Source organism: Oryzias melastigma, linkage group LG3, assembly GCF_002922805.2.
Source record: "Oryzias melastigma strain HK-1 linkage group LG3, ASM292280v2, whole genome shotgun sequence".
NCBI classification, from domain to species: domain Eukaryota; kingdom Metazoa; phylum Chordata; class Actinopteri; order Beloniformes; family Adrianichthyidae; genus Oryzias; species Oryzias melastigma.
This window is the reverse complement of record NC_050514.1, coordinates 30,948,469-30,975,848: the sequence shown is the minus strand read 5'-3', so window position 1 is coordinate 30,975,848 and position 27,380 is coordinate 30,948,469. Positions and strand designations below refer to the sequence as shown.

Genomic DNA, 27,380 nt, shown 5'->3' with positions numbered 1-27,380 from the left:
CTGTTAAAAATATTTCTTTCACCTGCATTGAACAGTTTTCAGGTAAAAATAAAATTTAAAAGTAAAAACAAATATTTCATGTGGACTAATGTTCATGGTTTAAAAGCATCAAAAATGTATTACCCCCCCCCCTCCCCCATGTCACCAGTTTGTCATTTATTGTATTTGTCTGTGTTAAAAATACTTCTTTCACCTGCAAATTTAAACCTTACAATCTGCATTGCGAAATCAGGAAGTCATTGTTGATGGTTTAAGGTGATCACCACAACACTACTTTGAGAAGGGGAGGGGGGCATTGCAGCAGAAGCTGAAAGTTCCAGGGATTCTAGTGTTAAGTTATGAATGTGTAAATTGTATTTTTTTTTATTTAATAATTTTTACACTTATTTGCAAATGTATTGTATTAGTTACAAATCAAGAATTACTAGCACTCAAATCCCAAATTACGCACAAATCAACAAACAGGCGCCCACAAATGGGAATGATACTATTTTGTCTCCATAACAGCGTCCTCTAAGATTTCATTGAATCCACGTCAGCGGTTTGATTTGCATGAGGTGATCCAACAATAACCAAGGGTAAAAGTGAATAATCGGGGACATTAACAGGAAAAGGTTGGACCAATCATAAAAAAACCATCAACTGCAAGTCAATCCAAACAAAAATAAACATTGATACTAGAGTTAATCAACATTTATCACTGGAAGTGGGTATTTGTGGTGAATTCTCTCCTCTCATCATCGGTTATCAGACCCACAGCGGTTGTAAGTAATGTCGCTAGTCGAGCCTGTCTGATGAGAATCATCTTAATTAAATCCCTCTGACAATTCTAATAGAAGTCGCTTTGACTGATGACTGGGAGATCTGCCGCAGGTCACGTCTATTTTTAACCCTCCGTCTTCCCTCTTCGTCTAGCTCTTTCCCCCGTCTTTCCTCCTTCTCCATCATCCTGCACAACCACTTTAACCCCGTACCCCCAATTTATTCCTTCCCCCCTCAGCCTTTTGAAGGAATCAATCCACTACAGACTGGAATGGACCAGCTGAAAGTTTGAACTGTTGGGACACTCCACCCATTTGAACTCTCTTAAAAATGTCACGATTTGCTTGTTTGAATATTATTTTATTCTCATTTTACCTTAGGTGTCTGTGCAGGCTGGCTGTGACTCCACCCATCCACCTGTGGATCCAGGTGTGAAGTCACAGTGCTGTACTTCAGTGATTGGACACACAGCTTTTAAAACTTTCAAAGGAAATAGTGTTTTTAACATGCTCTTGTGGCATTTTTCTGATGATGGAGGGAATCAAGAGCATTATTTTATATTCTTTAGGGCAGAAAGCTCTAGTTACGTCATGTAGAGATTGCCTTGCTTTTCTCACTTATATCCATCGTAATCCATTTACAACTGTCTTATTTTTTATTAATCTTTATTTAACTCAGTAAAAAAAAAAAAAAAAAAAAAACACAGACCCAGATCTCTTGACCTGGCCAAGAAGCTGGGAGTCACAAAACGGGATTACAACATAAAATAAAACATTAAGATTGGAATTATTACAATTTATAATGAAAGTACAGCAAAGTAACTTTGTGTTATAAAATCCAAAAGATATAAAATTGTCAGACATAAGGTGCAAAAGTTATAAACAGTATTAGAATATCTTTCTTTGCTGCAAAGACATAATCTCAAAAAAACAAGTTTGAAAAATTCTATGGAGAGAAAATAGACCCATCCCGTAATTCTTGATTTGTGAGTAATTTTGAATTTGTGTTTTATTTTTGATTTGTAACTCATAAGATACATTTTGTGCATAAGTACAAAAGTTAGGAAAAAAACACACACAACTGAAAGTTAAAACACTTGAAACTAACTATACACTTTGAAGCTATAATAGCTGCAAAAGATGTGCAATTGTTGCATACAAATTGCTTCTTATGCACAAATCAAATATTACACACACACAAATCCAAAATTATGCACAAATCAACACACACAAAAAAAATCCAAAGTTAAACACGAATCAAGAATTACACACAAATCAAAAGTTATGGAAAAATATGAAGTTACACACAAATCGGGGTGAGTCTATTCTCTCTCCATAAATTTCTGTTCAGTTTGGAGATTATTCCAAACGAAGGCAGCAGAAAAAAAATGTTGAGATAAATAATTAACTTTTATTCAAATGTATCTCTACATCCCACTTTTAATTTGACTTTTTTAGTTGTAAATGTATTCGTCATAAGTACATTGTGGGAGTTGATTTACATGTTCTACAGGCTGCCCACAGTGTTAAAACTTTACTTAGTGAGAGGGGGTGTTCACAGACATTTAACATTTATGTAGAGTTTAGCTCTCTGCAGCCAGAGCATTATTCCCAAAGTCGTGGAGAGCTGCAATTAACCAAATTAGTCATGAAGAAAAGCTCAACAATGAAGTGAGGATTTGACATGCAGCTTAACAGTTTGTGGCTCCACTTTGCTCTTAACTGACTGGAGGATAAAACATGGCGCACTTTGTCCCCGGGGAGGAAGACTTCAGTGGAATTTTTTAAATGTTGTAACAAGAAATAGCATTTTTCTATAAACAAAAGCAGTTTTTTACTCATTTTTAGTCTTTTTATAACCTTAAAAAAATAATCACCATTTTGCACAAAAAAATAAAATACAAACGTTTGTAATATAGTAGGAATGGCCACATACACTATAGTATTATTTTTTACATAAAACCTTTTTAATATAAATACTGACCTGTATGCCATCGCCAGAGCCCAAGATCCAGCAGCGCAATACAGGGAGTCCCGCACCTTGGCGTCCTTGCAGGTGGGACATGTCTTGATTGGAAAAAGGCCGGTGGTGGGGCTCTGGTAGTTCAGAATGGTTGTCTTGACTAGAAATGAAAGGAATGGAAATGATCAATCAACACTTTTATTTTAAATTCTGATATAAAGAAAAAATACAAGAAGCACTAGGAAAAAAAATGATGAAACACACTGGCCAGCTAAAAAAAAAAACAAAGAGTTACTAGTTTCATTCCGTTTTAAGTATCTCACTGAGCTGTGACGATTTCATGACCAAATACAAGCATTCCAAAGATCTTGCATGAGTCACAGCGCCTAAGATTTATGCAAAACAAATCCTCTTCTAAAATAATCTTACATTTACTGCAGGAAGTGACTTTCTATTGAATAGAAAAAGCAAGAATGAGAATCCAGATGGAGACAAAGGAGAGAATCTGACATTCTGGTCACAGAAATCTCATGCAACACAATTGTGTAATAGTTGCATAACAGAAGATCTCGATGTTTCAGGTGAATTTTTGCCCCCAAATTTGCCAAGATTTTAGTTTTGTGTTATGAGCTAACAACACTAAATTTCTCCAACATTTCCCAAAATACATGTTTACTTGAAGCCTTAAAGCTGACAAAACTTCCAGTGAAAATTCCAGTAAACCGTGTCAGGATGGACATCCGGGGTAAACTCTGCCAAACCACCTGAGTGAAGCAGTGAAAGCTGTTTCGCTGTGGTGACCCCTGATAGGATGTGCCAAAAGGTGCACAACAAAAACAACAAACCCAAAGTATCTACCAGTATTTTATTCGTTTTTGCATCTAAATCATAGTTTTGCTTAGTTAAAATAACTTGGTGTAAAATGTTACCTCAGTTGAGTCTAATTGTCTCCTAATTGAAAACTCATGTCCTCAAATATGCAAAATTTGACCTCTAATTTAATTAAAACAGATGTTTTTAAACTTATTTTATTAACATTTAGTGAAAGTCTGATATAATGCAGGAGTTATGAAAAAATACACATAAAATTATTTCCCTACAGGTACTTGTACATGCATACAGCAATGAAAAAAATATTGGAGTAGTCTAAAATGTGATTTTTCACAATGTCATATTTCTACCAATACTTTTGTCCTTTCACATTCACAGATAGTTTACCACCAAAAAAAGAAATAATTCTCTGAAAACTTAATTTTGATTTTTACCCAAACTGGGAACCATTTATCCCTAAATAAGTCACTTTTCAAAAAGAAAGTCTCTATTCGCACGTAATTTTCAAAAAAACGTGTGGTGAGCGTTGAAGAACAGGTTAAGGTTACGGATAAGGATAAACAAGCAAATGGTTCCTGAATGCGCCTGTCTCTGCAGCTCACCGCTCCTCCAGGTGTTTAGATCAAATGTAGAGAATACATTTCACAGTTTAACTGAGTTTAACTTTAAGTTTAAATATGTGCAGCCAACAACAAAATCCAGCTTTGGACGCAGGTAAAATGCGTCCGGGCAATACAGCTAGGAGCATCTTGGCTGCACGTATTAGGTGTGGCCAACATGAATTTCCATTATATTTTGTGGTGGTAAATAGGTGCAAATAACATTAGCCTTTCAATTCCCCTTTTCCCACCAGCTGTTAAGACAGTATAGCAACATACACTGAGAATATCCTTAAAACCAGACTGCACATCCTTTATGTCATGTGTGGGGTAAAAACGTGACTTTAACCAGCCTCCAGTGGCCTTTTGAGGAATTGCAAAATTCAGCAATTCCAAGTTTTGTCTCACATTTGGGAACCAAACAGTTCTCTAAGAATTGTGCATTGATATTTAAAAAAAAATCCAAAGATGAAAAATGTTTGACGCTTGACTGGAAAGCTTCACCATTTAAAAATCCCCCAGCTGTTCCCATAGTGAGAGTGAAGCTCTGCAGAGGATCATGAGAGGAATTATTTATTTGGAGATAAAAGAGATACATTACATTTCAGTGGTGATATAATATGAACATTTGAGCAGGAGTTAGTGGATGAACAAAGACAAAGTCAGACAGCAGAACAAAGAACATCCATTGAACTCGTGCAGAACAAGTCAAAGCTCTTAATGCATAAACAGATCATTGCCCTCCAGAAACATATGCTCCTGCATAGATTACTGAATACATCACAGCATATATTACTGACTGTTTCTCACAAACACACACACACACCTCCAGCAGAGGTCTCGCATTAACGACTAATGCATCTTGAGAGATCACTCCATTTTTCATCAGAACATTATGCTGATGCAAATGAAGGGGGCATCCATTCTGGACTGTCGTTTGTTAGGGGACAGGGAGAGGGAGAAGGAGGAGACGGATGCTTGGAGAGAAGGATAAAGATGTAAATGGGGGAAAGGGAGACGGAGTGAACACGGGAATCAAAGTGGAATGAAAAGAATGAATGCATGTGTCTGAATAAACACTTCAGCTGGGGTAACAGGTCGCTGACAAAGAGATGAGGAGGAGAGAGTCTGCGTTTGTTTATGGATCAGTCAAAGGAACCTGGCAGACTTGAGGCACCAGCAGGGAAATAATGATTGATTGAGTGAATTATTAGGAGGAGTATTAATAAACTTCACTGAAAGTTCGACTCTTGCTGAGAGGTGACAAACTAATGAAGTGCAGCTTCATAACAGAGTGGTATTTCCAGGCTTTCTTTGCACTTTTATGGACATAAAACCATAAAATTCTGATACTGTAAAAGCCCACTTTACAACTACAAGGAGTAAATAGGATTAAACTTGTTAGATGCTCTGCAAAAATGAAGAGCAAACAGTGAGAAGACCTTAGTAACAACCTGAATTTGTCAGAGGAGACTCTGTGGGCACAGAAGTATTTGGCAGTCACTGACTCTGCAAGTTGTCCCACTTACAAAGATGAGAGAGGTCTGTAATTTTCATTATTGGTAAACCTCAACTTCAGAGAAAGAATAAAAAAACGAAATCCAAGAACTTTCATTGTGTGATTCTTATAAAGAATTTCTTTGGATAATGGTGAAAAAATTAGGTATTTGGTCAATAACAATAGTCCACCTCAATACTATGTAAATGTGTCTATATTTAGCCCTGGTTGTCAATGACACAGGTCAAATGTGTCCTGTAGGTCTTTACCGGGTTTGTTCATTCAATAGCTGCTATCTTGGTCCATTCATCCATGCAGATCTTCTCAAGAGCTGTGATGTTTTGGAGCTGTCACTGGACAACTATCAACTCCCTCCAAAGATTCTCTTCTGGATTGAGTTCCAGAGACAGGCCAGACTACTCCACTTGATTTTTTTTTTTTTATGTCGCCACTCCTTGGTTATTTGAACGATGTGTTTGGTATCACTGTCATACTGGAAGCTGTGTTTCATCCTCAATTCTCTCAATGATGGAAGGAGGTTTCTGACCCAAAATTACAATATGTATGTCTTCTTTAAAGAAAAGCAGCTCCATATCATGATGCTTTCACCCCTATGCTTGAAATAGAGTTCTATTTTTGTCTCATCACATGACTTTCTCTAATGCTCCTCTGCATCATCCAGATGGTCTTTAGATGGGCCTGAACATGTGGTGGCTTAAGCAGTAGGATCTTTGGAGATCTGCAGGATTCGAATCCATGATAACATTGTATGTTACCATAGTTACCTTTGCTCCTGTGTTCACAGTTCTCTAAAGCTCATTGGCCAGTTCCTGAACTGTTCCCTCACTGTTCTCTAGATCCATGGTTCTCCAGATGGTGAGATCTCGTATGCACCTCCAGGTGGAACTTGTCGGAGATCTTGTATGTATGATCTTCCATTACCTAATAACTACTCCAACAGTTGATATCTTATCTTATCTCCTAGCTGCAGTCTCGTCTCCGGTGTCCTTTGACAGCTATTTGGTCGTGGTCATGGTGGAGAGGTCGCAGTCTGATTGTTTAAGGGTGTGGACAGGTGTCCAACAGGAGCCATTAATACAGGTAATGAGTGAATTATTCAACCAGATTTCTCTCACAGTGGAAGTGTACCTTTGATGAACTTTAACCTTTCCGCTCTCCTTGGTTTGTTTACATTAAAAGTGGGGTCATCTGGACCCCACCAGACAGTGCGCTGAACTTTTTTTATCATTGATGTTTGAGTTTCACTAATCTCCATGGCACACATAAAATCCAGTCCACCTTTGTCCACATTTGTCATTTAAGGAATCACATATCAATATGTGGTTGGAGTCATCTGGACCCCAAAGAGAGCAGAAGGGTTTAAAATGAAAGAACAAGCAAAGGAAACAGCTGGTGGCTGTTAGATTTCATGTCAGGCAGAAAATATTCAGATGGACATAGTCCAGATTCCACATTTTATTCATAAAAGAATAGTCAAGGCATCCTGGAGAATGTAAGAATAAATCAAATCAAATCAAATCAAACTTTATTTATAAAAGCGCCTTTCATACTTGGTGCAGCTCAAAGCGCTGTACAATTAAAAACAAAACATACACAGTAAAAGCCCAACCCACCCTTCACACACACACACAACCTGCCCAAAACATATACACCCATGACCCCACACACAATGAAAACAAAAAACAAACTTGTAAAACAAACTTGAGGCAATAGAAGCATTACTTCTCCATGTTGAGTCTACGAAAGCGGTTTGGACATTTGGGAGGATTGGCACTTGGACTAGTGCTGCCACAAACGATTATTTTAATAGTCGACTAATCACCGATTATTTTTTTCAAATTAGTCGACTAATCGGGTCATGAGCAAATTGGATGTAAAACACACATCTTAACCATCATTAGCTTTAAACTAACTAAAAACTAGATATATAGCATTACCTTCAATCATGTCAGTATGAATGATGTAAGCTGAATTTGGCCCCTGAGGATGCTACTGTTGATAGCTGAAGATTCTGAAATTGATAGCCAAAATTGTTGAAGCTGAAAGCCAGCTAAAATATGAGGTAAATGCCTAAAAAAACTGAAAAAAGCCTCAGTTAGCCAAAACAGCTAGCATTCAGTTAAAACATTAGCTAGAGTTATAATTAGCCAAAAAAAAAAATAAGAAAATCCTAAATTAGGCAAAGTAGCTAGCATGCAGCTGAAATATCAACAAGATTGTAAATTAGCCTCAAAATCTGAAAAAATACTAAATTAGCCAAAATAGCTAGACTGTAGCTGAAACACTGGCCAAAATTTCAATTAGCCTCAAAAATGGAGAAAATCCTGAAATTAGCCAAAATAGCTGGAATGCAGATGAAACATTAGCTAAACTTCAAACAGCCTAAAAAAATACTAAATTAGCAAAAATAGCTAGCATGCAGCTGAAACATTAGCTAAACTCCAAAATAGCCTAAAAAACCTTAATAAATGCCAAAATAGTCCAAAAAGTTACCATAATGCCATCATAACTTTTAACTTCACTACATTAGGACTCCATATAATATAAAGTAATGACAGATCGACTATTAAATTAATGTCGACTATTTTAATAGTTGATAAGTTGTCTATTAGTCGACTGATCGTGGCAGCCCAAATTTGGACCCATTTCTGCTCAAATGTTTGGGGCATATCGAACAGCCAGACGACCCTGGAGTCCTTGATCGATCCACGAACGGACGAACAGATGGTTGGATGAGAGGACAGAGAGGGTGATGAATGGATGGATGCCATCCGCCTTTAAACGTTTCATAGCTTTGCTGTCACAGACCTGCAGCTTTGTTGCTCTTATGAAACCGCTGCCTGAAAAAAGCTTTTAAAGAGGAGAGCTCCAACTGCTGACAACACAGAAAGAAATTGAAAGCCAGGTTGTTCTGCCAGATAATCTGCAGGTAATGTCTCGGATGAAAAAGTTAAGTCATCATTAGACGCAGAATGTACTTAACGAGAGCGCAGGGCGTTGTTCGGAATCGGATTGGAAGTTTCTCTGGATGCAAATCAAGTGTTGTTGGGGCTTTTCTGCCTCCCCATCCATCAAGTTAATGTCCCACTAAATCAGCAGCTAATGTCTCAGACACACACAGTCTGCTCTTTTACAATGGGTCATTTCACTGCACCGATGGGAAGGAGAAAACAGGGGAAATGATACAAAAAAAGGAGGAAGAAACAATAGAGACAAAAACGCTTCACTGAAAGACACACATTATGTGATGTTCATCATTTACGTCAGTGCTAACAATAACTTCTCCACTGCTGCTGACTCTGATAATGTTCAGCGTGCTGCAACATCTGTGGCGGGAGCTAAAGCTGAATGAGAAACAAATGATAAGCAGCAGAAACTGACTGTGGAATGCTGACAGAGCAGCAATTCTGAATGAACTAGTAAGGAAATACCTCCTGTTCGAAGTTTGGGGAAATTAAAAAACTTCTACGTATTCTGATACAATGTACTGACTAAAAGACAAGCATACCAGACAAACCAATACATTCATATTACTGCAGGGTTTCATCACAGCTTTAATTTGATACAAGCAAAATATTGAAAAAATGCCCATACATAACGACATTTAAAAAATAATCCTTTTGTAATTTCAAAATGACCAAAAAAAAGGAAGAAAAAGGAATATTTCCTCTTGTAAAATATTGCTGTCAATATACTGCAATACATTTGATCAAATTTTAGTTCAAGTATTTTAGAAATACTGAAAAACTTTAGTTTTTTAAATTTTCAGCAATTTTATGTCAATAAGGAGAACAAAATGAGAGCCATCAACAGCAAATAGGGAAGTGTATTGGCAAGTCTGACGATACAATACATATCGCGATACTTGCCTCTCGATACAGTATGTATTGTGATATGTCCCAAGACTGTTCCAGAACATTTTTTACTGCTTTTTTAAAAAAGCATAACTTAAAACAACTCAACCTGAAAATTAAAACACCTTTTTTAGTATTAAAATGGTGAAATTAATTTTATTTAGTGATCACAACGTTCAGCACTACAACTGTATCTCATTTACAAGTTGCTTTTACCCAGCAAATCAATGGCACTTTTCTTTTGGTATATAGAGAAATATTAGTTCTTAAAGGGAGCAGCCAATACTGTCTGATTTCCACAACAAAATATTTTTCAGTATAAGGGAAAAAGTTAATGTGGTTTAACCAATAAGGTTCTAAAAGTATGATTGAGGAAATAGAGTGCGGTTTCTTTTCAACATTACTAAATGTAGCTTATCCTGTACTAGTGGTTGGGGGATTAGGTGTAAAACAAAAGTAAATGACACAAATAAGTAGTTATTCAAATATCACCTTTTCATCTTTTTTAATTAGTAAAATTATTCCCAGATGAAGTATTGCAAAATATCCCCAAATCAATTATTTCCAACACCCTAGTAAAAAACTGTAGTCTGGGTCAAATGTACCTCAATGACATCCTCCATAAAACCATGAAAGCATCAGCTATCAAACAAGCTCCACTCAAACTGATTTCCTTTTTGTAAATGTAAGCAAACGCTTTAATAGAATACAGGAATGCACTTTCATATTTTACACCGTACATAGCCGTGTTTTCTGTCACACATCCAAGACAATCTTTGAATAATTCAAACTGTTGAGGAAGCCGTTTTCTTCAGATCCTTTCTCGACACTGATCAGTTTGGTAGACTATAGTTCCGTTACAGATTGACAGAAAATGGACAAAAGTGACATTCAAAGGTAACGTAAAGGTAAAAATGATTTCTTAGAAACTGATTCAAAAATACGAAAAGTTCAAAGTAGCTTGCTCCCTATCAACGCCAAAGTGACGGCCGCCGACCTGCTGCCTCCACCCGGAAGATGACAGAATCAGTGGAGTGTGACCATTCTGCCACATCAACAAGAAATCAGAGAAATCTGTGTCTCAGAGAAGAGAAGGAGGAAGAGACACGATGAAGAGATGAACTATGACAGATGAAGGTTAAGCTTCTTCTTTCTGGAGAACAGAGGAATAGCCACCAATCCCAGCAGGAGTGTATTCTTAATACCTCCGCTTTTGTCTAAGCTCGGGGCAGCACAACAAGACAGGGAGAGGAGGAAAAATGTAACTGCTTTGATTCGTCATTGTCAGCCAGTGTCACCCCTCTCCACCCCTGTTACTTCCTGAAACTGAAAGAGAGCAGGTATATTGGCAGGAGGGCCTGTGAGCCGCTGATAACAACGTTGGCTTTGTTCCCTGCTGGAATTAGACAAGAGCTTCCAGCTGCCAACCAACACAACAATTAAACAAGCGCCGCAGCTTCACGGCCATGTTTTAACCGCGCTCCGAAGCAGAAGGAGCTTTTATTGTGAAGAATCTGTGAGGATTTACTGAAGCTGCAGCTCCGAACTACACTGAACTCGCCAATCGCAGAAAATAACTTACGGCAACACCTGTTATAGACGACACTTTTCTGTTGTTGTTCTAAACACATGCAGGAAACTTCATGAAAACCCACCAACTACGCCATTGGCAGCAGGCTGGTAACACAAAAAACACAAATTGATGATGGCTTGTCTTCATCAAGGCTGACCAAACACCACCTGGGGGATCCATAGAGAGAGAAAAACAACACTTGAAATGTTACGATCCAGTTTATGACAATTTATATCTATCTATCCATTCATAAAGGTAAAGTGAATGATCCAAATCAACTTTTCTGTTGATTTTTCTGCACTCATCCAGTCTAAACATCTTTAGATAAGATGCTAAATGACAAAATGTTAGAGTTTTTTACAAATATAGAATGGGTTTTACATTTTATAGATCAGAGGTCTGAGGGCCCAGAGTCACATGTGGCTCTTTGACCCTTCCATTGTGCTCTCTGGTCAAAGGATAGTAAAATAAAAATAAAAAAATACATATAACTGTAAAAAGTAATTAATAGTAAAGTAAAAAAAAATGTGATTCAACTAATTTAAAAACAATTTAATCAAAACAAAATAATCAATAAGATCAAGTTATGGGGACGTCTACGTTGAAACATGTCAGGTACGACTTAAATTGCGTGTCTGATAAAATAATCAAAAAACGTTATCATTTACAAACAGTTGAAGGACATTACGCGTCAGAGGCTTTTTGAGAGCCGGATTTTCTATTTCTAAACTAATTCAAGGATTTAAAATGTTTGTAAAAAAAAATTGCCTCTGAATTAACTCCCGATTTGTACATTTGAAAATTAAAAATCTAATGATTTGCTACATTGAGATGATTCAATGTGACACAAAACGTGTTTTATTTTAAAAGTAAAGGAGTGTTAAATCTCTGACAAAAATTGTGAACTATTTCAAGTTTTGGAAAAAAAGGTTTATTTTATTTTGCCCCAAAATGTGTTTAGAGTTATCATAATAGTAACATTATATTAAATGTTATTGTCTCATTTTCCTGAACAGTGAATAAGACCCCGATGGCTCTTTAAGTGTTGAAGGTTGCAGACTCCTGTTCTAGTTCAACATCTTTTTTAGGCTGCGGTCACAGATACAACTGCCGCCGCACAATGGGGAGGCACCGGCAGAATTTTCACAATTTCATGCCGTTGGCGTGGTTATAAACGTCGACAGCGGCAGTCAGGTGGTGACTTGTGCCTCTTGATATGGATGACCGCCGTCTGAAGACCTTTACACATCGTCAAATCGGAGCTGTTACCAGGTGACGATCCACCTTGTGGCCGCCCAGCTGTTGCCCGATTTTGTAATGACATAATTCCCGCCCGTCATTGGACTGCCATCACAGGACCTTCAAATGAGCCCAGGCGGACACTGACTGGGGGTGTGTATTGTAAGAGTCTGGCGATACAATATGTGTCACGATACATGTCTCACAATACAATACACATCACGATATGTCCTAAGACTGTACTTCTGTAATTCTGAACCTTTTGCTGTGGAGTTCAGCAGAACTGTTGTTTGCCTCGCCGACACCATTATGCATGGCCTACAGATCAGCTGTACTCCTTCACACATTCTTATGTGAGCCCGCTACAAAGCACCACAACCTTTGTCTCAATATGATACTGGCAGCAACATGACACAGAGTTTCTGTTCGGTACTCATTTCCAGAATCGATTCGATTCCCAGAGCCTGGATCAATTTGATTCCGATTTTTTTCTATTCTTTTGATCCACTCAATTCGATTTGATTCAATTTTGAGTTTACACATTTATACACATTTGTTTAGAAATACTGTACATTAATAATCTACTTTATGTTTTGAATATCTTGATATTAATCTGATACAGTTCACATACTTTAAAATGTTTTAGCGAAATAATGAGATTGATTAATATCATACAGTGTTCCATGGATTCTCTAAAGGAGAAGTTCTAACAAAAATGTTCAGATCATTAACATTGTAAACATTGTTCTGCTTCTCCTGGAGAGCATTTAAGTTTAACCACTAGGTGGAGCTCACGCTACAGCAGTACACTTTTTAAAGGAAGAATAAGCAAAGTGTGAGCAAATGGTTATTAAAAAAAATATTTCCTTAAAAGAGTTTGGAAAATTCCTGCCTGTGAGTTTATAAAGATGTTCATTTAGACAGCAATGTATGTTTACATAGACCGAACATTAGCATTACCCATCCTATGGGAAATTCCATTAAATGTTAGCATCAAGCTAGTGGACTTTAGTTTTATGTGCTAAATTGATTTATTTTTTTATAAATAAATTATTGATCTATTAAGCTTAGATTTAGTCAAATTGATATAAATTTGATCAACCAAACCCTAGTTATCTTAGTGCGGTTGTAGAGGTGCTCAGTGTGCAATGCTGCCAACTAGTGGTCGGAGGTTTTTAGGTGGAAAACAAAAGTAAAACACTTAGGGACACTCATAAATAATTAATTAAACATTGTATTGTGAGAATTTGAAATCGATACAAGTATCACCAAACAAAATACGACAATATATCACCAAATTGATTTTCCCTACACCCCCACCACTGATCGGTGTCAACTTTTAAAGAAAAATCGGTTGATCGCTGGAAAATGTAAATGTTTTCCTAAAACCTCTATGTCCACAGTGATGCATCTGAAACATGTGATAACTAATGCCGCTGCGCAGAATTTTCAGAAAAACCTGCATTGAGGTCGCTACACTGAGGCATTTTGGGATATGTGACTTAAGCAAACAGTGTATTTTTGTGAACAACAGTAACATTGACGATAAAAAAAAAATGAAGAAAAGAAAGAAAGAGTGTTATGTTTCTTATCATTTTAATGTCATGTACTACAACAAAGCTCCCAGTTTTGGCTTTATTGAGTCAAACAGCCTTTGTCCTTCAAATGTCATTGAGAAGCAGCTGTTTTTTTGGTGGCCCCCATTTTCTCCTAAGAGGTTCTCGGGGGTGTTTCGGCTGATAACTCTGCCACCAGCGCTCCCATTGTTCTTTAACCCATTTTCAGGACTCCTGAGCTCATCCGAGTCCAGCAGCCACATCGTCAACAGCTCCAGATCTTATAATGAGGTCCGAGCACGCGCATGTTTATGAGGCTGGTTCTCATTGTAGCAAAAAACACAATCAGCTGAAAATCAGTGCTACGCTTCACAGCGTTAAGCCTGGACTGCTTTGACTAATTGGAGCTATCACGTCTTTGAATGCTAAACATCCTTTACATGCAACAAACAAAGACTGAGCGCACAAGGAGGATGTTGCTGCTGTTAATCAAGAAAAAAAAAACAGGACTTCACCACTTTTTCATGCAAACGCTTATGGAAGTGAGAGCTTGTTAGAAGTTTCAGTGCCCATTGGTTTGTCACTTTACTGCATCCACAGTTAAGAGGAAAGATCTTCTTCTAATTGAGCCGTTGTCAAATCAAATTGATGCCGAGACCAAAGAGTCAAGTCAAGACTTTCCACCAAAACCAGGATCCTCAAATCTTACTGTAAATTAGTGCTCACACAAATGTTTATTGTAGTTGCGACTAATCACCAATTATTTTTTCAGATTAGTCGACTAATTGGGTCATGCAAAAAAGTGGATGTAAAACACACATCTTGACCATCACGAGCTTTAAACTAACTAGAAACTAAATATATTCCCAACAGCATTTTCTGTGATAATGCTTTCTGTGAATGCTGTAAGCGGAATTTGGCTGCTGAAGACGCTAGTGCTGATAGCTGAAGATGCTTAAATTGATAGCTGAAAATGTTGAAGTTGATGGCCAACTAAAATATTAGTTAAATGTCAAATTAGCATAAGAAAAACCACGTTAGACAAAAAAGCTAGCACATAGCTCAGATATTAGCTAAACTCCAAAATAGCCTAAAAGACAAAAAAGACTAAATTAGCCAAAATAGTTAGCATACAGCTGAAATATTAGCTAAACTCTAACTTATCCTAAAACCTGAAACGATCCTAAATTAGCCAAAATAGCTAGCATGTAGTTGAAATATTAGCTTTACTCCTAAACAGCCTAAAAAACTAAAAAAGCCGAAATTAGCCAAAAGTAATGACTAATCGACTATTAACTTAGTCGTTGACTATTTTAATAGTTGATTAGTCGACTAATCGTGGTTGCCGTCCTGTAAATCCCTTTTTTTTCCTGCAGTTTCAGCTCCAGTCGGCTCCAAACACCGCAACAACAGCGGCTGAGGACAAACACTCAGCTGGAATCGTCAGAAAATATACTTTTCTTTGTCCCTCGACCTTTATGGAAAACGCCGCGCTGCCGTGAAAAGAAAGGGATTAAAAATATAAAGGTGAACGGAGGGCTCCGACTGCAGCTAAACTGCAATATGTGCCAGCAGGTGTTGATGTTGTGGGTCTGTGTGACAAACATTGAGCCACACTCTGTTCATAGAGAGGAGCAAAGCACAGCCAAGAATCTCAGAGAAAACATACATAAAATACATGCATTTAGAATGACAAAACAAATAAACTTTTGCTCATTTGCTTTTTTTCTTTAAAGAAGCACAGAATAAAGGACAGGAAAAAAATTATACCAATAAGGTGGATAAGAAAAAGATTACAACAAAGGACAAAAAAGGTGAAGAATGAGAAAAAGGAGGAGAGGGACAAGAAAGGAAACGGGAGGTAAATGAAGAAACCGTTAAGGTAAGACGGATAGAGAAGAAATCAGCAGGAGGACAAGGAAATAAAGATGGAGAAGCAAGACAGAATTATATAAAAGGAAGATGAAAAGGAATATAAGAGGGTATTTTTCAAATAAAAAAATGAACAAAAGTAAGAAATAAGAGGTTGACGGTAGTTTATCACATTCACCTTCCAGTTTAAGCTTCATACGACTGAAGCAGCAGGTCTCCAAAGTCAGATGATGAAACAAATTGCTGCAGAAAAAACAGTCCACCTTAAAACTGGCAAAATTTCGAGTAAAAATGTACTCTGAAATATTTTACTCAGTACATATGGGCTATGTCTGAACTCCTTGACTACTCACTATATGGTGCGTTCACCATTTTCTAGCGCATCGATGCTCACTAGATTAGCAAATATAGACCACAATGCATTGCGCTCGAACAATTTCGAACAAAAAAAGGTGTTCAAATGTAATTTTTGAATAAACCATCAAAATTTTCACCACTGGAACACAGTGAAGTCATAAATAAATGTTGTGAAATGTTCATTTTTATTTTTTTTAAACACTACATTAGCGAAAATACAATAGCGGTGGAACAATTTTTGCAAAAAAAAAATAAAAAATAAAAAATACATTAAAAAAAACTTGTTTGAATGTAAAAAAAAATTCCCATTTTCATTATCAGAACACAAATGAGTCAGAAATAGATGTCGATGTTTATATTCAGCATTCAGAAAAACTAAAGTAAAGTAGTGAGCATGGTGTCAGAATTGCTTTTAAACATTTTTAAGTAAGATCATTGAAAAAGCTGTTTTCCATCAGTTAAATGAATTCCTAATAAATAACAACTGCTATGATGTCTTCCAGTCCGGCTTCAGACAGAACCACAGCACTGAAACGGCTCTGACCAAAGTGACTAATGACATACGTTTGAATACAGACAGTGGAAATATGTCAGTGCTAGTTTTACTGGATCTCAGTGCTGCGTTTGATACAGTCGACCACGCAATACTACTCAGACGACTGGAAAACTGGGTGGGTCTCACTGGGCCAGTACTAAACTGGTTCAAAACGTACTTAGAAAACAGGAAATATTTTGTGTCAATTGGTAACTTCACTTCTGAGCCAATAGAAATTACATGTGGAGTGCCCCAAGGCTCCATCCTGGGACCACTTCTATTTAACATCTACATGCTCCCACTGGCCCAGGTTATAAAGAACAACAACATTAGTTACCATAGCTATGCAGATGACACACAGATATATATTAGACTGACACCAGGAGACCGAGGCCCTGTACAGGCTCTTGGTAAATGCATTGAGGACATTAATGACTGGATGTGTCACAACTTACTTCAATTAAACAAAAACAAAACTGAGGTTATTGTCTTTGGGGCTAAAGAAAAAAGGTTGAACGTCACTACAGAGCTTCAATCTATTCAACTAAAAACTACCAACCAGGCCAGAAACTTGGGTGTAGTGATAGACACAGACCTAAATTTTGATAAACACATTAAGGCAGTCACTAAATCAGCCTATTATCATCTCAAAAATATCTCCAGGATTAAAGATCTGATGTCTAAGCAGGACCTGGAGAAACTAGTGCATGCTTTCATCTTTAGTCGACTTGATTACTGTAACAGTGTTTTTACAGGACTACCAAAAAAATCCATCAGGAAACTGCAGCTTATTCAGAACTCTGCTGCTCGGGTTCTCACAAGGACCAAGAAAGTAGACCACATCAGTCCAGTTCTGAGGTCTTTACACTGGTTACCTGTCTGTCAGAGGATAGACTTTAAAGTTCTGTTACTGGTTTATAAAGCTTTGAATGGTTTAGCACCAAAATACATGACTGACCTCCTGACCCAGTATGTACCAGCCAGACCTCTCCGGTCATCAGGATCCGGTCTTTTATCAGTTCCTAGAGTCAGAACTAAACATGGAGAAGCTGCATTCAGCTTCTATGCACCACAGATCTGGAACAGACTTCCAGAAAACCTTAGATCTGCTGAAACACTCAGTGTATTTAAATCCAGGTTAAAGACTCACCTGTTCTCAGTTGCATTTGATTAATATGTATTCAAAAGTTTACGTCCGCACTGTCTATCTATGCTTGTTTTAAATTAAATCTTTTTACTTTCTTTAATTTTATTTTAATTATCACATTTTTACTATTTCTTTTGATTGTTTCTTTTAATGTGTTATGTAAAGCACTTTGAATTGTCTCTGTACATGAAATGTGCTACAGATAAACTTGCCTTGCCTATTTATGTCAATGATTTTACTATAGTTGAATTCGTCTTCTGTTTGAAAAGTGCTGAATAAAATCTGATCATTTTACTGATCATCAAATATCGATTTTCTAATATTTTTCCATCTAAAATCCTTATAAAATACACACAAACTAAAAGATTCTGTTTCAAGGAGGAAATGTTTTATTTTTCTTCAAAGAAACTAAGTAAAAGTGCAGCTTATGCTCACGGTGATAACATCGGCACTGACCCTCGGGGACGCCACGGCGAGCTGTATTACCACAATCTAATAGCCACATATCGCCAGGGGCAACAGATGATCCAATCCCCTGAATACTAAACCCAACCCTATCTGCTAAGATGAAGTGGCGTGCTCGGTCTATCCCCTCTGCTGCTCTCTGGATCCACTTGTATTGATTTTACAACAAAATGGGAGGAAAATAAAAAAGGAGGGCGAGTCCAGTTTGTCATCCGACACAAAAACAAGCTGTGGTTTGGAGAACAACAGTTTAATCTGGCGAGGACACTCGGCGCCCTCGGAGCCAACGCCCCCACCAACCAGAGTTTAAACGACTGCGGTAACAACGCCACTATTGCTGCGTAAACGTCTGGCAGAGCTCAAAAGCACATCAACAATGATGCAGCTCTGCAAACTGGATTTAATGAGAAAGTTCCAGATCCGTCAAGGGAAACGTGGAAACATCAAAACGTCACTTCGTCCAACGGCTGACTTAAGATTAAATTGAATTTATCTGATGTGAATGAATGGCACAATGTAAAACTGTATGCAGCTGCATGGCAGCTCGATGTGGCGCCTGGTGTCTGTGAAGAACCAACTCACAGCTCACCGCTAATTCAACTATCAGAGCTAATGTGTATTTATCTCCTCTGCAGGAACGCTGAGGCCTTCCTCACTGATCACCTGAGGATCACCTGAGGATCACCTGATGATTACCTGATGATCACCTGATGATCAATGGAGTCATAAATAGACAATGTAAAATGTACAAATTGATTCGATTTTCACTTTGTGAAATCTGTGACGTCATATCTGCCGTTTAGAAAAAAAATAAATAATAATAATAACAATAATAAGTAGTGAGCATAGTTCCTGAATCACATTTAAAATCCAGGACACTAGATAGTCCTGCTCAATATAGCACTATATCTTTTTTTAGTAGTTAGGGATTAGGATGGGAATTCAGACATAGAAATTAAATCCAATATAAGGATTGTCAAAGAGAGTTCGAGTATCAAAAAAATTGAATAGCTGAAAAAGTGAGAAGAAATTAATTTATATATATATATACAGGGGTAATCAGGGGTGGGGCTGCTCAGCTCAGCTCCAAAAGCCACGCCCCCTCAGAGGAGATTTTGGAAACAGAGGCTTCAGATCAACATGAAAAAATTCTTTTTAAGACATTAGGTTGTTGGACTTTGGTTAAAAACTTCATAATCATAATGAAAACACTACTGGGAACTTCTTTTCTTTAATAAAAATAAACTGTCATTGGGGGACTTGAAGACCTCAGCAATCCAGGTGGAGATTCTATAATCAAGTAACAGATGAAGTTCTTATGTTTTTCATCAAATCATGTTAATTTAACTGTTTGAGGAGCAGCAAAAACAAGTCAAACCTTCAGAATCAGGATATTTTCTTGCCACTGTCGGTGAAAACACATTTACCTCACCTTGTAAAACACATAAGTAGCTTACAAGCATTCATTGGTCTGATGGGAAAGGGGAAAAAGACGTTTTTGTGGCCGTACTCTCCTCCCCGAGGAGAAAAGAACAAACACAGATCACAAAGAAGTGTGAGCACCTACCAGCGCTGTAGTAACGGTCCAGCTTCTCCCAAAGGGGCTCATCGTCCCTCTGGAGGTTAGACAGTCGGAGAGGTTCATAGATGGAACCTGAGGACAGAGAAGTTAGTTACTCTGACAGCTCATCGGTGAAATCCTCCCTAAAGCTCCAGGAAATAAATACAATAAAACAAACACTAATGACGTGTATTCTTCTTATTGGCTACAATTAATAATGTGTCTTAAAGGATATGTAATCATAACAAAAACGAAAATTTTTTTATGATATTGACATTTCAAAGAAAGGCAAACGAGCACAGCAGAGACAGCACACACAGTCTCCTCCTGCAACACATTGCATCACACATGGCTCAGCACATGAAATAATACTCACACCCAGAGGTAAAACGTCTAATTGTAATGTGACACTCCGGCGAGCGCTTCCCTCAGAGCTGCAGGGGACCCCCCTCTGCTCGCCTCTCTCCATTCTCAGCCACTTTACATTTCCACAGATTTGCATTCTTATAGGCTTGACCTTGGGTCAATACCACAGGTACGGAGAAATTCACATTCGTTCCAAAATTAGCATAATTTCCATCAGCTTTAAAGTTGCAGGGGGACAAAGCCAATCCATCTCTTTTTAGAGATAAGAGTTTAAAGGAGCCGGGTTTCCAATTTCACTTCAAACACGGGATTGGAAAAAAAAGAATGTGGGCCTTCAGTGTTTCAATAACTAACCCTGCTCACACCGACAGCTGATTACTGCTTCATGAATACTGCTAATGGAGGGTCCCGAAGAGCGCTCACAGCACACCAGAGCGCCTATCTGCCGTCTTCTGATGCTTAACACATTTATATTGATGTTTCACCAAAGCTCGTTTCCTCGCAGTCCAGAGATAAAGATAATCATTGAGGAGCGATAAAGTGATCTTCGACTCGTCGTACTGTTAAAATCATGTGTCCAGATGTCCTTGATTACATCTTCTTTTCAGGAAACTCTGTTTTCATGAGCGGAAAATTGAAATAAACTGATGCCAAAGCAAAATGTTTCCCTTAAGGATCAGGAATAGATTCAGATTGTTTGGTGTGGCTTCACTTCAAGGGAAGAACGGAATCAACTTCACTATAAAATTCAGGTTTTTTGATCAATAAATAAGCTATATTTGATGGTTTTGAAATAACAGGAACCTGGGAAAGATTTTAAGTGAGGCTGGGGAGGGGACACTGTTTTCCTGGCATCTGCAGCACTACTTACCGAGTCTGCGCACATTCTGATGAGGCTGGGCAACCGCAGCCATGCTGGAAATTAAGGCCAATCGTCTCTCTCAGCTAAATCAGAAATCTACAGCAATTCACAGGAAGGAGTTAGTAGCACAGAGTTAGATTACAGGCGTGCAGAAATTAACACCGAATCACACTTAGAATAAAGCTGATCGAAAATAAAACAAGATGCAAAATAAAGTCATTTTTTTCATTCAAAATAAAAATATATATATATAAAGAAATGAGGGTACAGTCATGATAAATTAGAAGATTGTTACAGTAAATTACATGAAAATAATTGCAGCTACTTTAGATGTCCTCTGTTAATGAATTATTTTGCAATTTGAGCAGATAATGAATTAAATACATAGAAATTAAAACATCTACTTGCATATTATTAAAATTAATTATTTTAGTTTTTGATAATTAAATTCCCCACAATAAGTGTTCATATGAACTCTAGGGCCTTTGGAAGCTTCTCTTAAAAGAACATAAACAACACTAAAACACTTAAGTCTGATCGAGATGCATCAGAGAACCGAGACCGAGCAAGAAGCTCCTAAAATAGTGTGCACATCTAACCCTCTGACCTTTCCTGCTGCTTGTACCCTCGCTCCACTGCACAGCAGTGGGACAAAACAAGAAGAAGTGAGGATGGAGTCACATTTAAGCATGAATGCAGAAGCTTCACAAGCACAATCTCGGGCAAAACAGAAACAACCAGGCCTCCCACGCCGTAACAGACCGTGCACACTAATGGGTCAAACCTGATCTGTTTGATCGAGCTTTAAATTCCAAGAGTTTCCAACCGACATCAGCCAAGCTCGCCATGTTCTCAGTGTCAAGTGTTGCTAAATTTGAACTGTTTCCGGTTTCCTACTTTCGAAGTAAATCAACAAGGATCATGGTGATCCGCGATAAACAAAATAGAAGCACTGTAAATTTGTAAAAATACCAATTTAATAATAAAAACACATCTATTATATAATATATTTATTTTTGTGCTTATTTTTCAAATAACTTCCAGCAATAGACAAAAATATTTTAGAAGAGCTTTTATTTTGAAACATGTTCCGCCTACTCCTTAATTTCGCAACTTCACACAGCTGTCAAAATACTGAAAGCACGGCATTGACGTAAATAAGATAACCTAGTAAACAACTCAAAACGGCTTTTTCTCGACATTATTATTCCAATTACTTTGAATACAAAATATTTCAGCCGATACATTTTCACTGTTTAAGTGTTTAAAGCTAAAACAGAGCGAAAATCATTTAAAAGTACGTGACGTATCATCCTGCTGTAAAGCAGTTTGTCGTGTTTGGGTTGTCAGTGTTGAAAGAACCTGCTTCTGAAGAAGGATGTGGAGATTTAAATTACAATTTTTAGCGTTTTGGGCTTTTTTGTCTAAAGATTTTGTCACGTTTGCGCTTCAGGATGTAACGGCTGAGCTTTTTGGGAAAGAAAAATCCGGAACAGTGGCAGCGTTTGGGGATTTTAACTCGGATAAACAGACTGACATCTTTGTTATCAGAGAGGGTTGGTCGATTTACTCTCTTTCCTTCGCTATTACTTGTTCACTTTAAAGTCCGGAGGATGTATTTTTATAATGTAGGATGAAGAAAATGTCAAAAACTACAATTAATACTAACGTTTCTAAGTTACTTGCTAAAGCTAACTTAGCTAAAGATGATTGAGGAAGACTTAAGTATTAGATAAAACTTGTCAATGTGAAAATTAAACAGCAGTTGCTAATTCTGCTAAAATATCTGTAAAAAGGTGTTGATATCGGAAAATAAATAGTTATAAAAAGGAGGAATTATTTATATTTGTTAAAGAAAATTAATTAATATTTAGCTAAATAAAAACCAACATTTTTTTAAAGCATTTTCCAACTAAAATTACTTTGTGTCTCCAGAATTGTTTAAGTTTAAATGCTTTTTATAGCAGAAATTAACTTGAGGTTATTAGCTCTTAAAGAACACAACATTTTTTTAAAGTTAATGTTTTCCGGTAAACATGGAAGTTTAATTTAAAAACAAAATAAAAATAAATGAGTTAAAAAATCAAAAAGTAGTGGTAGAAAATTCTTGGTGGAGATTTCGGGTCTGACAATTACTGGTTTCATAAACTTACACCAGATTTCAAAGACAAACTTAATTATGGACTTATTTTCTTCAGTGTAACAGCATCTCCTTCCAGTCAGGAAAAAAACAAACAAACACTGTATGTAACGTATAATTTTCTGTGTCTCCTATCTTTTCAGGTTCGGAAGTTGTGATCTTCTTGGCCGACTCCAAATCCCCTTACTTCAAGCCGAAAGTTCAGATCACCAAGGACATTTTACCAAAGTGAATACAAGTTAACGTACATTTGTTTGCTTTTGTTGGGTGTGTCAGCAAGTGACAGATGTTTAAAGTCTCTGTTTGCTATGTAGGAGGGAGTGAAGCGGCTGATCTCACCCGATTCTTCTTCCTGTTTCAGAGACACTGTCGTCACCAGCGTGGTTCCTGGAGATTACGATGGAGACTCACAGATGGATGTCCTTCTTACTGCTCAGATCAAACCAGGAAGAACAACCGTGTTCATCTTTTGGGGGAACAACCAAACATTAGGTACACATTAATGGGCCATTTTTTAAAAGTTTTTTTTAAGAATACGAATATATAATTATTTTGTACAATTTCATTCAAAATAAGGTTATAAGATCTTTTTATCATTTGTCTGTCATGTTACGTAATTAATTGCGATTTGCTCTAATTTTGGGGGCTAGCATTACCAAGAAAGTCAGAAAATGTTTGATTATGTGGTTCAAACATTTCACAGTGAAAAATCATCATCACCAGTTTGCTCTTGTTTTCTGTAAAAACAAATTATTTTATGAAAACATACTTTATATTTACTTTAAAGAGCATTTTGTATATTGGATTCTTTTTAAACCGAAAGGTAATACTCCTGTAGTTTTTCATAATCTATTGACTCATTCTGTGCAGATACATCTGGATGGCTAACGCTGAATAAGACTTTTACAGATCAGCCTCTCATTATGGAGTGAGTATCACTCTCTATGTATTTGTCTTGCATTAAAAAATGTAATTAATCTATATTTTCAGGATTTTTTTTTTATCAGAATATTTCTTTACATTTGGATGCTTTTATTTCAGCTTCAACGGCGACATGATCCCTGATGTTTTTGGAGTTACCAGTCCTCCTCTCACTGAAGTCTGCTTCCTCTCTAGCAGGTATAAAGTTCAGCTCAGACATTTAATTTTTCCTGCTGCTCTTAAAGATTGAAGAACCTCATTCAATAATGATGGCTTCCTTTATTTCTGTAACTCTAGGAATCCTGAGTGGCACAATGCGCTGAGTTCCTCTGTAAAAATGCGCGTCCCGCACTCCAACGCTTTCATTGATCTCAACAGGGACTTTACTGCTGGTGAGTCACCAGTCTGAGCTGTGTTCAACCAAGAGAAAAGACAGCTTGTGTCTAAAGGTTTTTGTGCTTATAATGAAGCTTTTTTTTTATTTCCTGAAAGCTCTGTGTTTGCAGTTCTTGTCTGTTTCCATTCGTGGGGTTTTAACTGGAGTTTGGGACCATTTATTATCAGAATCAGCTTTAATGGCCAAGTATGAGTGCACATTCAAAGAATTTGGCTCTAATATAAAAGGAAAAAGCAAGCAAGGGCAAAGTATAAATAGATATAAAAAGATGAAAACAACATTTAGGCCAGTTGAAAAATTCTCTTGTTTATGTTCTTACATTCTGCGATTGGTCAAGAGTTCATCAGAGCGACATATTGGGAGAAGAGGTCGTCTTTGTGGCGTGTGGTCTTGGCGTACAGAGCTCTGAAACGCCAACTTAAGGGGAGGAGTTTAAAGAGATTCTGTTTAAGGTGATTTTACCTGCCCACTTCCTAACCCTGGACCGGTACAGGTCCTGGATGGAGACGAGGTCTGAACCAATAATCCTCTGTGTAGACCTGGTGGATCGTGTCTGGTTGTGGATCCAAACCAGAACATGATTGATGCTGTCAGGACAGACTTGAATATTAATGGCAGGTTGAACTTCTTAAGTTATTGCTGGAAGTGCAACAAATCTTTCATTTGGTCAAAGTAGTAAATAAAGAAAGAATGTTTTTGAGGCAATTTTTTCAGTGCAAAACAATCACGGAATAATGAATCTCCAAAAAGAAATGTTTGATCTTAACAGGTAAGAGCTTTTCGGCTGTTGTCTTCATTTTTGTTTGACATGTTTCTAAGTGGAGTACCTTGAAAAGAGTTGCTGCAGGTGTAGCTCTTATCTGAAGATATGAACCTTCCACCTCAGTGAAAGACTGCAACTCTCTGACCGTTATCAGCTTCCTGAGGGTAGAAACGCCGGTCATTCTACCACGATAACTCCTGTGTTTCTGTGATCGTACTCCTTCCACTTGTGAGCATATAGGATAAGAACAAACACCTCACACTCTACTGTTGGCCTTTTCCTGTTGCATTTATATAAAGTCATCAGGAGGTTGAGTCTAACATGTTGTCTTACTCAAGTTCTACCTTTTAACTTTTTTATTCGGCTCCTCTGAGCTTGAAAAGACATGCAGTTGGATCCCATACAATCGGGTGATTTATACACTAGCTGCACCACTTTAAAATCAATCCTGCAGATAGCTGGTTGCCAGTGTGAGGACCTGAGAGCAGCAGGGAGGTGATCAGTCCTCCTCCTTCAAGTTTAAACTCCATCCTGAAGGAGCTGCAGTAGCACGAAGGGAGATGAAACCCTGTTAAAATGAGTCTTTGCTGGATGTGAAACCTGCTAAAATAAAAGAAAAAAAGCTGTTTTCTATTAAATCTTGTTTAGTTACGTGTTGTGTCAGCCTCATTCCCTCGTCTGTGTGTTTTAACAGCTGCTTCCCTGTCGGCTTACAGTGTCGCTGCAGCTAAAACCAAAACCTCATGATGCTGGGAGACACTGAGTCCATGTAATCTCTCATGTAAATATCCTGTAAAAAAGAGGATCAAACCTCACTTTTACCCTTACAAGGAATTAAAGTAATATTTTCTGATCAAAAAAAGGGAACACAGTCGTCAGGCGCCTCCAAACATCATCACAAAGGCACCAATAATACAATCTTTGTCCCATAATTGCATTCAGCTGTTTTCCTGTGGCTCTGCATGAAAGTGGGCCGCACCAACAGCTTGAGAGGTGGAGAAGCTGCCGCTCCGGCTGCTGCGGTTCATGGGAGGAGGGCTCAGAAAGAGATGGAGTGATGGAGCTGAGCTGCACAGGCTTGAAGTGAGGATGGGGATGAGTCCTAAGAGAGGCTCGGTTCTGTCTGCTGCTACCGCCACCTGCTTCTTTAAGCGGCGCCGTCTGGAGCTCCAGAGTGACGCTTAAGCACGGAGGATTTTCAGAGGCGCTCCAGATTCAAAATGTTTTCCATATAACCGTCATAAGATGTGAGAAAGAGCCAAGCAGCTTTTTTTATTCTGTTTGTTTGCAGGATTCCTTTATGATATGACACAACGACTCATTTTTATAACTCATTTAGCTAAAACAAAAGATTCTGTTAAACAAGGTGTTACAAAAAACCCCAAAATCAAATTCACGTTTGTTTCCTTATTATAAAGCTTTTTTAAACTCATCGAATAGTTTGACATCTATTTTAGATTCTTCACTCTTCTCAAGAAACACAGATTTAAGTGGATTATGAATTACACATGTTACAGGGTTCCTACAAATTTCTTCAAGTCAAATTTAAGACTTTTTAAGACCTCTTTAGGGCCATGCATTTCCAAAAAAATAAGACCAAATCCCCATTTTATTCATTTAAGATCAAAACTATGTCTTCTTTTCTTGTTGTTTGTGCCATGATGCTTTAGAGCTCTTCTTTTTTCAAACCGATGGTGGGCATTCAGCGTTTTGGTGCCTATCGACGGGTTCTCCCGTGCTTACTTACGTCATTCAATCCAAATAATCGTTGAAAATGAAAAAAAAAAAACAACATGAGATGTTAAACAGAAGTTCAAGAAATTTGAGGCTCAGATATCGAAATTCAACACTTAAAAAAAAGCTTTTCAAGGTATTATTTTCAAATTCATAAATTCAATGTTTTTAAGACTTTTTAAGAGCCTGCAGGAACACTGTGTTAATATTATGATTAGAACATCCACTCAGTGAATTATTACCCAGGAGAACCCAAGACAGATATTTTACTGGGGTCTTAAAGTTAATTTGACTTTTTTATTTTTTGGTTCATTTTGGGTTACAGCTGTCACGAATAATCGACTAGTCACAATTATGTTGACTGT

General features: G+C 37.5%; 2 protein-coding genes and 1 long non-coding RNA gene across 6 annotated transcripts in view; 2 read left to right on the top strand and 1 right to left on the bottom strand.

Moving 5' to 3' along the window:
- The window catches only part of phkb (phosphorylase kinase, beta), a 114,015-nt gene extending 92,071 nt beyond the window's left edge, over positions 1–21,944 (bottom strand). For 2 of the 4 annotated variants that reach the window (XM_024295237.2, XM_024295236.2), the window contains exons 1-3: positions 21,845–21,941; positions 19,839–19,925; positions 2,746–2,884 (exon numbers count right to left, since the gene is read on the bottom strand). In XM_024295237.2, the coding sequence (XP_024151005.1) occupies positions 2,746–2,884; positions 19,839–19,925; positions 21,845–21,908 (290 nt within the window). In that variant the 5' untranslated portion in view covers positions 21,909–21,941. The other 2 variants (XM_024295238.1, XM_024295239.1) reach the window with 2 other exon arrangements.
- LOC112160598 lies at positions 6,501–19,019 on the top strand. Its single transcript, XR_002921703.1, has 3 exons — positions 6,501–6,552; positions 6,669–6,753; positions 18,907–19,019. It is a non-coding gene; the product is annotated as an uncharacterized LOC112160598 (long non-coding RNA).
- A 260-nt stretch (positions 21,945–22,204) lies between the features above and the next one.
- The window catches only part of itfg1 (integrin alpha FG-GAP repeat containing 1), a 154,858-nt gene continuing 149,682 nt past the window's right edge, over positions 22,205–27,380 (top strand). The window contains exons 1-6 of the mRNA XM_024295946.2: positions 22,205–22,616; positions 23,344–23,428; positions 23,562–23,692; positions 24,071–24,128; positions 24,242–24,319; positions 24,419–24,513. Coding sequence (XP_024151714.1) covers positions 22,439–22,616; positions 23,344–23,428; positions 23,562–23,692; positions 24,071–24,128; positions 24,242–24,319; positions 24,419–24,513 — 625 coding nt within the window. The 5' untranslated portion in view covers positions 22,205–22,438. The remainder of the gene's footprint in view (positions 22,617–23,343; positions 23,429–23,561; positions 23,693–24,070; positions 24,129–24,241; positions 24,320–24,418; positions 24,514–27,380) is intronic.